General features: G+C 40.2%; 1 protein-coding gene and 1 long non-coding RNA gene across 4 annotated transcripts in view; one reads left to right on the top strand and one right to left on the bottom strand.

The window, feature by feature from the left end:
- Positions 1–786: 786 nt before the first annotated feature.
- Positions 787–14,880, bottom strand: LOC118493749. The gene is made up of 3 exons (XR_004895739.1): positions 14,820–14,880; positions 10,238–10,381; positions 787–994 (listed from the first exon to the last, which is right to left on the bottom strand). It is a non-coding gene; the product is annotated as an uncharacterized LOC118493749 (long non-coding RNA).
- col1a1a (collagen, type I, alpha 1a) overlaps positions 4,308–14,956 on the top strand; it is a 28,209-nt gene continuing 17,560 nt past the window's right edge. For all 3 annotated transcript variants that reach the window (XM_035994774.1, XM_031292503.2, XM_031292502.2), the window contains exons 1-9: positions 4,308–4,575; positions 7,168–7,359; positions 8,042–8,064; positions 8,791–8,826; positions 10,592–10,684; positions 12,990–13,058; positions 13,148–13,192; positions 14,696–14,749; positions 14,844–14,897. In XM_035994774.1, coding sequence (XP_035850667.1) covers positions 4,494–4,575; positions 7,168–7,359; positions 8,042–8,064; positions 8,791–8,826; positions 10,592–10,684; positions 12,990–13,058; positions 13,148–13,192; positions 14,696–14,749; positions 14,844–14,897 — 648 coding nt within the window. In that variant the 5' untranslated portion in view covers positions 4,308–4,493. The remainder of the gene's footprint in view (positions 4,576–7,167; positions 7,360–8,041; positions 8,065–8,790; positions 8,827–10,591; positions 10,685–12,989; positions 13,059–13,147; positions 13,193–14,695; positions 14,750–14,843; positions 14,898–14,956) is intronic.

Raw genomic sequence — 14,956 nt, 5'->3', positions numbered from 1 at the left:
TCACATCCACTCTTAGCTGCAGTGCCCACATTTTATTTCAGAAAAAACAAACATGATAGAAACATTTAGTATTACTTTAGCTATTCCTCCCACAGAACACTACACATGTCAGTTTTATGCCGATTTTATTAGTGGCAAGCAAAATAATTTCCCATGTCCATCTACAGGTTTACAGAATTCACCAATGCTAAACAATGTACTGTTGGAGAGGGACAGAGCAGCATTGAGTCATTCATTATAAAAATGTAATGCATGATGAGGTTGGGCTTTACAGCCAGTTAGTAATACAGACAGACATGTATCCTTTGGTGCCGATACCAAAATGTTGAAAAATACAGTTATAAAATTGAAACAGAGTTCTTAATTTGTGTTTCTTCAGATTGCATTGCAGTAGACCCCATAAAGTTATCCTACAACTGATTTTGATACTGTACTGTATGGATGGTAGCTACAGGACAGGCTTTGAATTCATAAGATTTAACAATACAGTGTTAGGGACAGATCAGATAGCCAGAGACTTGAGACTTGACTTGGACTTGTGGCAAAAGACTTGAGACTTGACTTGAACTTACCTCTCAAAGACTTGAGGCTCGACTTGGACTTCCAAAAAATGACTTGTGAACATTTCTGTTGCTTACTGATGTACCTCATGGTGAAGGTACTGTTGAATAGCCACAAGTTAAGTCTCGGTGGTGTGCTGCTTAAATGAGAGTGATATGTTTTGGTTTTTTTTTTCCCCTCAGAGATACATTGGAACAAAAGCTAAAAGTGTGTGTGTGTGTGTGTGTGTGTGTGTGTGTGTGTGTGTGTGTGTGTGTGTGTGTGTGTACGAGTGTGTTCGAATGCATTTGTGCGTGTTGGTTTGTGACGCTCAGAGGATCCGATCATACTGGAGGTTGAACCAGGGGAATGATGAGGTGGCGCTTTCTTTCCTTTCTTCTTCCTTTCTGCCTCGCTTTCTTCCTGAAAGACGGATTGCATTCCATCCTCTTCCCTGTAAAAAAAAAGGAACAGGCAGACACATGGATAATGTGAAGGTGTCTGCAGTGTGTGTGTGTGTGTGTGTGTGTGTGTGTGTGTGTGTGTGTGTGTGTGTGTGGATTTGAGAGAGAGAGAGAGAGAGAGAGAGAGAGGGGGAGTGAATTAGAGGCTTGCTTGGCCAGCTTCAGACTGTGCAACGTGTCTGCTGCTGCTGGATCAGATGGCAGAAAGCTGCTGTTCTGCATCTCCCTGCAGCTCTTCTGCTCCATAATGTCAGCTTTCTGCTTAATTACAGCTCACCTGCAGCCCAGCCGGCGCTGCAAACAGCCTTTTGCGGGGGGTGAGGGGGGCAAGAGAATCGCCCATATAAACCTTTATTTGGAGTGGGGGGTGGGGGGGTGGGGGAGTGCTTTTATTATTTAGAGCCAATAACAATCATAATGTCTACAAACCCCACATTTTGCAGGTATTTCAAAACAGAGGCCGTTTCAGCCGCGCTCAAAAAATGGCAACATCTGGTTCACTCAAAAAAAGTGTGGAAGCTTTTTTTCATAATTGGCTCCTTCATTTAGGCAGGTATCTATCTATCTATCGATCTATCGATCTATCAATCTATCAATCTATCTATCTGATAACATGGAGACAAAGGTGCAGCACCTATCACATGTGCCCCTTAAAGTTTTTATTTTTATACATTTCTATTAAATCTATTTAAATAGGAGGATCATTCTGGAGTTGGATCTCAGATGGAGGTATTTCAAATCTTTTCACACATCACTATTCAATATACAGTACAATCCTCTTTAGCCTAGGTCGGTAGCCTAAGTCTGCAGGTTCTCACCAACTCCCTAGTACCACTTTTCTTAAATTTAGCCTCGGCACCAACTGAAATACTTCAAACATAAGCATGTGGCCAACTTTATGACAAATGTAAATTATGACAAATAGCCTGCTTCTGATCATTATGATAGTTCAGTCAGTTTATGTGCATGCATCACTCTTTCCAAAAGCAACAAATTGGAGCACTGACTCTTGAACTTTGGTTTATACACTGGGATGTAAAATGTGAACCTGCCCAATTAACAATGAACAGTACTTTGTTGCTTGAGGATGGAGTTTTGAGGCCACTTTAGCTGCTACACACCCCAATCTCCAACCGAACAGTTGAGTTGCGGTAATGCCATTGTGGTGATGCAGGACAAGGAAGAAGAATGTGGAATAAAAAAGATGATAGCTCTTGATCTGCTGCATCAATTCAGATATTTTTAAACTGTCCATTATGAGTCTGAAAATGAGTACGATGCTACATCGGTGGAGAACTAATTTAAAGAATAATGCCACCCATCTTTACTATACTTCTCACTCTTTACATAAATGTCAGTGCTGTGGTAACCCTTTAAGAAGTTACTTGGTTCCAAAGCCAGAACTGCAAGCCTACCTACAGTAGGGTCAGGCCACATGCTGGTATGGATCTGGAGATATGGAGATCTTAACACAATAAAACATGACAGGGCCTTTCTCTTACAGACACACGCTGCTGATGAGTCACTGGTTGAGATCTGAGTTGTGTCTGAAGTGCAATCCTATGTCACTTAAAGGAAAAATCCCCGAGCACACTGATTACCAGACAGTTCTGGGAGTCATTCAGTGATACAGGGTAAAGGCAGATGGACTGTCAAATGCCAATTAAAGGGGCACTCTAGAAATTTAGTATTGTACTTTCATAATGTTGGATGACTCACAAAAGACAGATTTTTAAAATAATGGTTTAAAGTAAAGCAGCAGAGGCTGAGATATCCTGACTTTCAGTCCTTAGTACAGGCGAAGCACTAAAAAAGCTGGATTCTACACTTCCCACAATGCCACTTAATAGCATCTTTTCATCCGACCCTCCCTGCCATGGTAATGCTACTTCGTTCTAACTCCACACACCATGTTTTTGATCTAGTTTGTACAGATAGAAAGTAAAGCTAACGTGTTGATAATATGGTGTCCATTTTTCTCTGTCTGAGGGAGAGCAAACTTTACAACCTAAAACTGTACAAACAAGTTATTATCTTATTAAATTCATTTAGGGCAAGTGCAGATCCGAACTGAATTAGCAACAGAAACAAAAACACGAGCCAAGCTAAAGCTACAAACCCAAACCAGACACCTCTAAGCCTGCAGCCATGTTCAGCACATGTCAACAGTCAGACAGCTAACTGTTGACATGTGCTGACAGCTAAAACCGTAAAAACACCTTGATGACAAATCTATACAACCAGAAACTAACTTCAAATCAAATTCAAGAACCTCTCCTGGGACTTAACTACAACACACCCAAACTGGACTAAGACTGTAATCTTCTGAGATGTTCGTTTGTGAACTAAAGCTAAAACTTATCAGACTCCCAGAAGCAGTCTGGTGGATGGTAACTAAGTACATTTACTGAGGTACTTGGACTTTCCTTGAGTCTTTTCTTTTCATGCCACTTTCTACTCCTACTCTACATTTCAGAGAGAAATATTGTACTTTATACTCCACTACATTCACCTGACCGCTTTAGTTACTAGTTACTTTACACGTTAAGATGTTTGCACCCAAAACACATGTAGTTCATAAAATACAATGTTTCATTATAAATTAAACTGCTGACAACAGACAGGTCTACAAGTCCAGCTGAAATGATTAGACCATTAAACACTTAGTTGATTGACAGAACTGTTTGGATCGTTTCCAGTTTTAAAAACGTGAGGATTTTTCTGCATTGAGTACTTGGACTTTTAATACTTTAAGTACATTTTCTTGATGATACTTACATACGTTTACTTAAGTAACATTTTTAACGCAGGACTTTTACTTGTAACGGAGTATTTTTTATAATATTTTCTTTTTTTACAGTGTGGTATTAATTCTTTTAATCAAGTAGAGGATCTGAATACGTCTTCTTCCACCGCTGCTGAAATCCAAGTGAATCAGGAAGAACATCAGAACCAGAAATCCAAAATCTGGATGAAACCCGTGGCTCTCCTCCTCCGACCCTCCGATGCTCTTCAGGATCAGGTTTCCTCCTGCCCCCCCCCATTCCTCCTCTCCTCCCATCCAAACTCCAACCCTTCTGCTGTGGAATTATGGAAGGAGGGACCTTCTGCTTTTTTTTCTCCTCCTTCTTTTCTCCCTTTTCTTCTGTTTTTTTTTTCTCCCTTCTTTCTTTGAAGGAGGGGTCCATTCTTGTCTTTCCTAAACGTGCAGCAGCGAGGTAATGAGGGTGCGCCCCAGACGGCCCAGTTCCCCAACGCAGCACCTCCCAGTTCGCTGGACTCCCATATAAAAACCCTGGTGGAAAGTGAGTGTAGCAGTAGGGAGTTTTCTGCTGGGGTCAGGAGGACTGTGAACAGACGAGCGGAGAGACCCTGCCCCGAAACACCAGTGTATGATTGGAGTGTAGCAGGAAGAGAAAAAAAACGTCCCTGACTTTTTGTTTTTCCTCTCTCGCCTCAAAGAGTCTACATGTCTAGTGGCATCTAAACATGTTCAGCTTTGTGGATTTGCGGCTGGCGCTGCTGCTCGGCGCAGCAGTGCTCTTGGTCAGAGCGCAGGGCGAGGACGACCGTAAGTCTCATCATCACTGTTTACCGGAGCTTCTCAACCCCCCCTTTTTTTTCTCTTTTTACTGGTTTTGGAAAGTGGATTTTCTCTTCGTGGGTGGACGGCTGCTGAGATCTTAGACAGAGATGAGAAGAAAGAAAGGAAAAAAGTTTGAAGTAGAAATAAGAACTTTGATGCGTGGTGCTTCTTTTGTTTCCATAGATAGATAGATAGATAGATAGACAGAGGAGCTTGTAGTTTAAACAGTACAGGGTGTACGTAATGCATTGGGCATCTCAAGAAGGCCCTCTCTCTCTCTCTCTCTCTCTCTCTCTCTCTCTCTCTCTCTCTCTCTCTCTCTCTCCTTGTGTTTGTCTCTGTTTCTCTACCACCGACCCCCCCACCCATGCATGCAGAGCGAGTTGCTGCAGGTTTTTCCAGGCTTTCCTCCAGGCGACGTTTTCTAACGGGGAATAGCAAAAAAAAAATGCATGTTTAAATCCAATTTGAACATGAAAAAAAGCTGTATTTCTTTTTAGAAGAAATATCATTTGTTGCTGACTTAAGAAGCCTGATCCTCCCATTGCATTTCACCCCACCCCAACTCCGCCTGCCAAAGGTTGATCTCAATCTTAAAAAAAAAAGAAGAAAATTGGAGGGGAAAGAATTGCCTTTTAACGCCATCAGCCACAAAGATTTCCCTTCTTCCAGCTTTGCACAGAGCAGATAAGGAAAGCTTTCCACAGGCCTGATTGATGCGGCAGGGTAATCCAGAGCCTGGAGCCAAGCATTGAGTTGGCCAGGTAAGAGAGAGAGAGAGAAAGAGAGAGAGAGGGAGAGAGGCAAGCAGGCGTAGTCGTGTCTGCCACAAACATTTGACCTCTTCAGCCTGAGCACTTTATGCTCTGTGACAGATGTGTGAGCTACTTGTACTTTACTTGAGTCTTTTCTTTTCATGCCACTTTCTACTTCTACTACCGTTACATTTCAGAGAGAAATACTGTACTTTTTACTACGCCACATTAATCTGACAGCTTTAGTTATACTAGTTACTTTAGAAATTCAGATTGTTGCACCCAAAACACATGTAGTCGATTTTTGACCGTTTCCAGTTTCTAAAATGTGAGGATTTTTTCTGCATCGAGTACTTTAACTTTTAATACTGCGGATGTATTTAGGACAAAGGTTTTAGGGACCGTGAGGGAAGCGAAAGCCTCTGTTGGTGTTTTTAGACACAACCATTTTTTTTTTTTTTTTTTTTTTGCTGTAAGAAGACAAAGAAAATCAGCACCAGCTCTGGAAACAAGAGCCACGGAGCTGAAGTTCCATTTTTCCAGATGTTCATGTAATCTGGAAAGGACTCAGCCGCCTGTCTGTCTGTCTGTCTGTCTGTCTGTCTGTCTGTCTATGTGAAGCAGATGTGGTTTGACACTTGGAGCGGTCTCACAGCGTCACCCAGAGGCTTCGCTCCGCAGCTGCAGACACATCTGGCCGCCACGTCCCCCCCCGACCGCCCCACTCACCACACCACCTCCTTTTTTTTTTCCATTCCTCCTCGTCCTCTTCTGCTTTTTCTTTCCACTTTTTTTTTTTTCCCCCCTAATTGCAAACACATGCAGACCGTGTTTCCACCAGCTGCTGCCAAGACGACAGTCCGCTGCAGCGCCACTGCTTTCCCCTCTGAGCTCAGCACTTTGGCACGCTGGGACATTCACAACCCCCTAAAAGGAGCCCCGGTTTGGGGTTTTAGTTTTGCTGAGTGATCCACAGCAGCAGCAGAGATGCAACCTCAGGTCGGAAAATGTGGCATAGAGCAGAGGAACTTTCAGTTTTTTATTATTTATTAAAGGGAAAAGAATTCATCCGAGACGCGTTTGTTCCGTGCCTAACAAAAAAAAAAGGTCTTTTCGTGCGTTACGTGATGTGACGTGGGTGCCCTCTCTGTCACCTCGTCCTGTCTTCTTTCTAAGGCCACCAGTTCCCATTCAAACCTTTCAAAACACTCATTCTCCTACTTGATGTTTTTTTTTTCTTTCTATGCTCTAACCATTTCCTATGTTGCTGTTCATATAGTTTGCATCAACATAACAATTCTTTTGATGTATTTTCTCATCGTAAAGCACTTCAAAACGTTCCTTTAATGCTAAAAGTGCTTCAGCTAACAGAACAAAACATAGGCCTCTATAGATCACAACTGTTATAAAATATATAATAACTAAACATTATTAATATTAGTTGAAGTATATTCTGATTTCATTTTTAGGTGGTGTGATATAGGTATTTTAGGAAATAATAATGTGCTAAAAAAAAGAACACTAAAATGAAAGCTGAAAAATTATTTTTTAGGGTATTATATATATATTGAGTTTTTTAACTGTGTGTGTGTGCGTGTGTGTGTGCGTGTGTGTGTGTGTGTGTGTGTGTGTGTTTGTGTGTGTGTGTGTGTGTGTGTTCAGGTATGTCACCTGTGTGTGTGTGTGTGTGTGTGTTCAGGTATGTAACGTGTGTGTGTGTGTGTGTGTGTGTGTGTTCAGGTATGTCACGTGTGTGTGTGTGTGTGTGTGTGTGTGTGTGTGTGTGTTCAGGTATATAACCTGTGTGTGTCTCCCCCCCTAGGCACAGGCGGCAGCTGCACCCTGGATGGCCAGGTGTTTGCCGACCGAGATGTGTGGAAGCCCGAGCCATGCCAGATCTGTGTGTGCGACAGCGGCACGGTGATGTGCGATGAGGTCATCTGCGAGGACACGACCGACTGCCCCAACCCTGTCATCCCCCACGACGAGTGCTGCCCTATCTGCCCCGACGACGGTACCACACCTCCACCTCCAACGCTCCCTCTCTCATCTCCTCTTCTTTCCCTTTTTCTTTCCTTGTCTCTTCTTTCTTTTTTAGGCTATTTCTTTCTCTCTTTCTTTGTTTTTTCTTTGTTTCCTTAGAGCTATTCTTTTCTTTCTTTCATTCCTTCTTTCTTAATTATTCATTTCTTTCTTTTGTCTTTCTTACTGCCTTTCTTTTCCTTTCTTTTTTCTTTCTTTCTTCCTTTCTTTTCTATCTTTCTGTCCTACTTTCTGTACTTGATGTTTATGCTCTTCCAACATTCTTTATCGTTAATGTCACCTGCATTTGCATTTGTATTTTATTTCCTCTTTTTCATATTCTATATTCTATATCCCAAACATTCAAACTCCCAGTCTCGTTCACACCTTCCCTCACTTCTTTCCCATTTGGCTCCAACATGACTCAGCACGTTATCTGCCCCCATTAACCCCACAAATGCCTTCTCCCTTCTCCTCCAGCGCTAGATACACATTTCCCCCTCCTGCTGTAAAAAAAGCAAGCCTAAACTCAAGATTCCAGGACTCCTTTTGAGGATTTTAATGTGAATCTATATTTTCACCTCTATGTTATTTAGAAAATATTTTTGTATGATCATTTTGTGTGTGTGTGTGTGTTTTCGTCCATAATCCAACCTAAACTCCTCTCTCTACAGGCTTCCAGGAGCCTCAGGTTGAGGTAAATATTGATTATTTCAGTCAATTATTGTTCTAAATAGAAATATATCACTTATCACACACTGTAAAAAGGGTTTTTAATTTTTTTGTCAGCAATACATGTTATTTCATGTTGTGTCATCAACAAAAAAATTGTGTCCAGAGAAACATTGCATTGTTCTGACTATTATATTGCAAGTTGCCAGTTCATATTAGTTCTTAGGAAAACTTGATATTAGTTGTAATAAAAACTTGGGAATTAGTTGGAGGGACAAATTATTTTTGCACCCTCAACTCTTACAGTCACGTTGGCAGCACAATCCAGAAAGAGTTGTTTAAACTCAAAATAACTTATGCAACTAGTTTTCTTGTTATTTTAAGTTGATACAACTAAGCACTTTTTACACTGCACAAACAATATAATTCAGTGAAACAGAAAGACTTAATCAGTTTGCTGCAACCATTGGTTATGATATTGGTTATTAATTGTTGACGGATTGATGATTAGGACATAAGATGATCAAGATGAAGAATATAATTCTTTAGCTAAATCTGTAGATATGGTTTATTGGTCTATATCAGATGCAGTTAGTTGATTGGTCATTATCTGTGATTAATCCATTTCAGATCATCACATCAGATCATCTACATTATTAATCGTGTGAAACATATTGTCATTGTATGCAGATGACACCATTCCGTTTGATCATACACTGAGAGACTGTTTTTTCTTTTTCTTTACTCACAGGGACCCAAGGGAGAGCGTGGACCCAAGGGAGACAGGGTAGGTTCACACTCTCTTTCACCTGTCATTCACTTTTGATTTGTTTTTTAATATTCAGATTCAGATTTCAGTTTTATTGTCATTCAAGCAAGTTAAAAAAATGAAGGAACAAAATGTGTTCCTTAGACTCAGCAGTGTACACAATGAATAACAAGTGTCTTAGCTAGAATAACATAATTAATATAATCTAAAACCTATAAACCTATAAATATCATATTTCTGGTCACCGTGTGTTGCGTTCAAAGTGTGGCACTCTGAGCAGATTCCTGTGTGTTTCGGATGAAGTTGAAGTAGCAATACTGACAAAAACGCGATGTGTGTACATGTGTTGCCATTCGTGTGGAAACAGGATCTTTTAGCCAAGTCCAGCAAATCCAAATTCCTACTTGCATCAAAATGGAGAAGCAAAACAGAGTGAAGTATGAAAAGTAAGAGCAGTCAAATTATTGATGGACTGCTGTGTAAACCAATGGCATCGGGTCTAACTGCTTACTGGCAAATAGCATCATATTAAATGATGAATTTTGCATTCAAACTTTTCTCTTGCAAAGTAAATACAGCCATCAGATAGGGAATGATGTAAAAGTCCCAGCAAATAGCAATACAAAAGTAAATAGCACATGTAGTTACTTAAAACTGCACTACTTGTACTTTGTTACTTCCACCTCTGAAATATGTCAATGTCACTTGTTTCTAGAAATCATTATGAAGCAACAAAGTAAATTAAAGGCAAGAAATGTGCTTTTAACATGGTTCATCATTTACTGAAAGCAGTGATTAAAAACATACAGAGGTTCACGTTGCATAGTGAGGAAATGGAAACTTTGCTTGGTTGAGGAAAGTTTTTTTTTAGGCAATTGTAATATTAAGACTAACTCAAATATGGCTGTGAACAAAAATGTATTTTATTCTGAAAACATGAAAGCTGGCTTTATGTGACTTATGGAAAAATATCTTCAGCCAGATTTGGGATTGCTTATGCAGTGGTGATGCCACTTATATCTGAATTGATGGGATTTCAAATTAAAATTGAATTCCTTATTATTTTTTTACTGGAAAAAATGTAATTAAATAATCAAATCGAAATAAAGATTTATGTCGATTTGATTATGTAATTAAGTATTTGTCATAATGGGATTTGATTGAGGCAGCTGCAGAGGCATCTTTGGTCAGCCTGAAACCCTGGAAAACACTTTTATTCTGACAGGTCAGCTCACCTACAGCTGGGAAGAGCACTTATAATTTCTTATTAATATATAATATAATATTATTATCTAATTACTACTATTAATTAACATTTCAGTCAGGATTATTATAATGAACTTGTTTTGTAGAATTCATGATGATCATTTGTTTTGAGTTTGCGATGATAATGTGTAGTTTCTATAAAAGAGCCAATGGCTGTTCTTACCTACTTCTTGTATCCTGATGTCACATGTCACATGAACACGGCCCAGTCCATTCCTGGTTGGTCACGTGGTCTGTCTCATGGGGGAGTAAACTGCACCTCCTCCAGGTTTAACGCTGCTTTCATCACAATAGGGAACAAATGAGGCTGCCAGGACACACAGGAAATGAACGATTATACTCAAGAATGATGTAAAAAGAGTATATATAGGCAGTCATGTGATTGGCGATTGAACAACTCATACAGTGGAAGTTGTGTTTTCCTCTCTTTGTCTATGGTTGTTAGCATCCAGGGGACCCTCTTATTCTGACTCTGGAGCCTGAACCCTTCTATCTCTCTCTTGCCCCCTAATTGCAGGGTCCTGCTGGTGCCCCTGGTAACGATGGTATCCCCGGCCAGCCTGGAATGCCTGGACCTCCCGGCCCCCCTGGACCCCCCGGCCTCGGTGGAGTAAGTTGTACATTTTTTTTTGTATTGATGTATTTAATTTGTTAAGGTCCAAATTGTCCAAATCTAAGCCAATCCAGAGCTGGAAAACATGTGTAGCTAATTGTTTGGACAGAGGTGTGGCATCATATCAACCTGCTAGTGCCAGTAACTACACCTTCTTCTTCTGTGGTGGTCAGACAATCACATGAAAAAAACAGCCAAAAACGAGCATAAGTCCCAATTTAGTTTTGTTCTTCTTAGCTCCCCAGCCTTCATATTCCACTACCCATGATTCCTATGTTTTAATGTAGTTTGTTGGAGTTTGTAGGGTTTCTGTTAGAAAATTCCCAAATGTCTTATTCGGCAAGTGTTATCCAAATGGACCATAATATATAAACCAATAAAAGCATGCTGGGTGTGAACACAGCTTTCAGAGAGGGCAGGGAGAGCTGGGAAACTGAACTCCACTTACACAGCTAAAAGTCAAGCCTTTCATTGACAGGATGGTCTCTCACAGAATCCAGCTTTGGCTTAAAATGAATGGCTCCGGCTTGCAGTTTGGCTTACAGTCTAGGGTCATAAGGTCATAAGTTCATTAGGGTAGATCAGGAAGGGGACACTTGTATTGGATGCTTGTCTGATCCATAGCTGAGATTGTTGTATGGTGAACAGAGCTACAATGTGTTAATGTGCAGAGTTTATTAATGATGCCCACAGACCTCTCACAATCTAATTTAGCATGCTATGATTCAGTTAACCATCGACTTCCATCCTAATTTAGTATACTAAACTAACATTCCCACTGACTTTCATTGTAGTTTAGGATACTGAGCTAACACTCCCAAGCTAATTTTGCAGTCCTATGTAAAGTGTATCATTGACTTACATGCTAAATCATTAGGCTAAGGTAACATGACATATCATCCCAGTTTAATTTAGCATGCTAATGTAGAAGCTATCATTCACTAGCATGCTTTTTTCAAACCACATATAGCTTATAGTATCCCAATCTAATTAACATGCTATGATTCAGTTTACCGTTGATTTCTTTCGTAATTTTGCATTCTTATGTATAATTTGACTCACAAACTAATTCACTGGGCTAAGCTAACATGACATATCATCCCAATCTAATTTAACATACATACTGATGTAGAATATATATATATATATATATATATATATATATATATATATATATATATATATATATATATATATATATATATATATATATATTCACTAACATACCTCATTACAACATTCAGCTAATAGCATCACAATCTAATTTAGCATGCTATGATTCCGTTTACCATTGATTTCATGCCTTATTTTGCATTCTTATGTAAAATGTATCATTGACTCACATGCTAATTCACCAGTCTAAGCTAATATGACCAACCATCCCCATCTAATTTAGCATGCTAATGTATAATTTACCACTGACTTACATGTAGAGTGAGCAGACGTCCCAAAAAATTTGGGACAGTCCTGAATTTAGAGCAATTATCCCAGAATTATTGGGGGGATTGGGTACATAAAAACCAATGAATCATTGCTGCCTTACGAGATCCAAACAAAGCGTTTTGCAAAGTCTGCAGGAAAGAATTTGGCATTTGACATAGATGGCAGGCAGACGTCACTCTGTTACATACAACACAGTCTTTGTGTTTTTTTTCCTAATGACGGACAGTTGACTTCATGTTCATGACCAAAAGTAATGCATTTTAGTCTTGAGCTTTGGCTTTCACGTGTTTTACTGTTATTATTCGTTGACACTGGATTCACCTCTTCTCCATCTACTGCAATGTGTCATTACAAAGTAGCTTCTGCAACAATTAATGAGGTCCAAAGGTTGTGGAATGGATCCTGGCTGATAGAGAAGTAGGAGCGAGATGGACACTTATACAGTTGTCAGAAACCAGCTGGAGCAGACCAAACTACACTATGATATTGGACATGTTTTGCTTGAGGTTGCTTCTTCATTAATCTTGTTTTTCAGGATTTCATTAAGATACAGTATAATTGAGGATATTTTGGCTGGGATGCCCCACAATCTATTATCATATTTTGTTGGATAGATTTTTTTCTTTGAAATATATAAACCCCTTTTCATAATACACCTACAAAGGAAAAGAAATGGGGCCCAAGCTTGTTATGAACGTGTGTACAAATGCATTGTTATACATTGAACTGGCAGATAAAATGTAAAGAAAAGGCCTTTAGTTCATTTTCATGGAAAGTTTAAACCTAATTGACATTTTCAGACGATATATCACATACCAGATGGATTGGAATATTTATATCTCTGTTTACTTTTTTCCAGAACTTCTCCCCTCAGATGTCTGGTGGCTACGAGGATAAATCTCCTGTCATGGCTGTGCCTGGACCAATGGTAGGACACATATACACACACACACTGTCATTTAACTGCTGTCAATCATGTTAATGCAGTATCTGACCGTGCCTCTGTTTGATTGGCAGGGCCCAATGGGACCCCGTGGACCCCCTGGACCTCCTGGTTCTAGCGTAAGTACACCACTTCCTTCTTCCTCAACTCTAAATATTTCAAATCTGAGGCTGGGATTATATGGGAAAAGAGGGCAGGGGCAGCCCGTGTACCTCAAGCATCATCATGACATCACCATGACATCACTACCCTCTTGTGGTGCCTAGTTGGCGTGCAGCCAGTGCGCTCCTTTTTCCTTCACAGCACTAGAATTCATTCCCTAATGAAAACTACAATAAAGCTAACAGTGGTGCGATATTTTTTTTAAATCGGATTGTTCTTTTAGCATTCGGTTAAAAAAATAGAACATTTTTGTTAAAAGGAATTTAAAAATGCTATACAAACGAGCAAACTGCCTCTTGTGTGTTCAGTCAGAACGCAAAGCCAATTTGGTTGCATACAAAGTGAATGGAAAGACGCCAGTAGACATGGATTCTGAGTTCAGTCGGAGCCCGGGCTGAACACAAAACACAACCATCTCACAGTTAACATCTGTACAGTTGGTACAATGGCCATTTGGGAATAAATATATACACAGTGGTCAGATTTGCGTGAAGGAAGTGATTGCTTCACTTTCTGTCTGAACACACTTTAGTTCCACCTGCAGCTCACACACGCTCAACCTGACAGGAGGCTAGGTAGGTGAAACACTATTTTGACAGCACCTTGCTTGCGTTATCCTCCATGCTTTTCACTAAAATGCGATATACCAGCACTATGGAAACCTTTAAACTAGTGGGTTAGCTTTGAGCTTCTGAGGTTCAGAAACCAAGAAATTGCAAGATAGTCCTGAGGCTGGATTAGTGGCGTAAGGTAGTTACGACGGGCCCCAGTGCACGCTGTTAAGACGGGCCCTCATCTGCATATGACAAACAATGCCAAAGAAAATAAGAATAATTCATTTAAATGAATGTTGTTGTTTTTTTTTTTTTATTAAAAAAGGGCCTCCAGTGCCATTGCACTGCCTGCACTGTCTATATCAAACCTAGCTGAACCTAACCAGGACTCAATTCAAATATACGCAAATGATTAACAGCAGTCCTGCCACATAACGAGAGAGGCAGTGTTTGGTTCTTTTCAGGGCCACACGGAATCTGCGGACGCAGATTTCCAGCAGAATTTCAGCAGAATTTCAGCAGAATTTAAACAAATATTAAGAAAATTAAAATAAAACTATACATTTTAACACATCTCTACCCCAAGCAGAAAAACAGGCCGCTAAATTCTGCATATATCATTCTGGATCACCACTGAAAATTGTATTTAAAAAAAATCTGCAGATTCCGTTTGGGTCTGGTTATTTTCCTGTTCCTACTGTTCCCAATCAAGTGGGCTGACAGCAGCCATGAAACAAAGACACCCCAATGACCACAGACACTTTGACAGACAACCTGCACATGTTCATGTTAATACAATAATTTGACAACAGGGTGAACCTGAATGAGAGTGTTGGCATCGCTTGTGTTCAGTAAAGGTGGTGTGAGTGTAGTAGTGATGGTGTTTATGTGTCTCTCCACCTACAGGGACCTCAGGGATTCACAGGCCCCCCTGGTGAGCCTGGAGAGGCTGGAGCTTCTGTGAGTATTGGGAATATGAAAGCAGATACACAGCTCACAATGCAATGTGTTAGTGTGTCATCATTCTCACCTTGAGCATGTGTTTTCTCCACAGGGCGCCATGGGTCCCCGTGGCCCCGCCGGACCCCCTGGAAAGAACGGAGAGGATGTAAGTGGACAGGATCTGCTCATATTCCCCATTTATATCTCATTTATATAGTAAAGAAT

Source organism: Sander lucioperca, chromosome 2, assembly GCF_008315115.2.
Source record: "Sander lucioperca isolate FBNREF2018 chromosome 2, SLUC_FBN_1.2, whole genome shotgun sequence".
Taxonomy (NCBI): domain Eukaryota; kingdom Metazoa; phylum Chordata; class Actinopteri; order Perciformes; family Percidae; genus Sander; species Sander lucioperca.
Note: the sequence above shows the minus strand (reverse complement) of the source record. Positions and strands in the feature narration are given on the sequence as shown.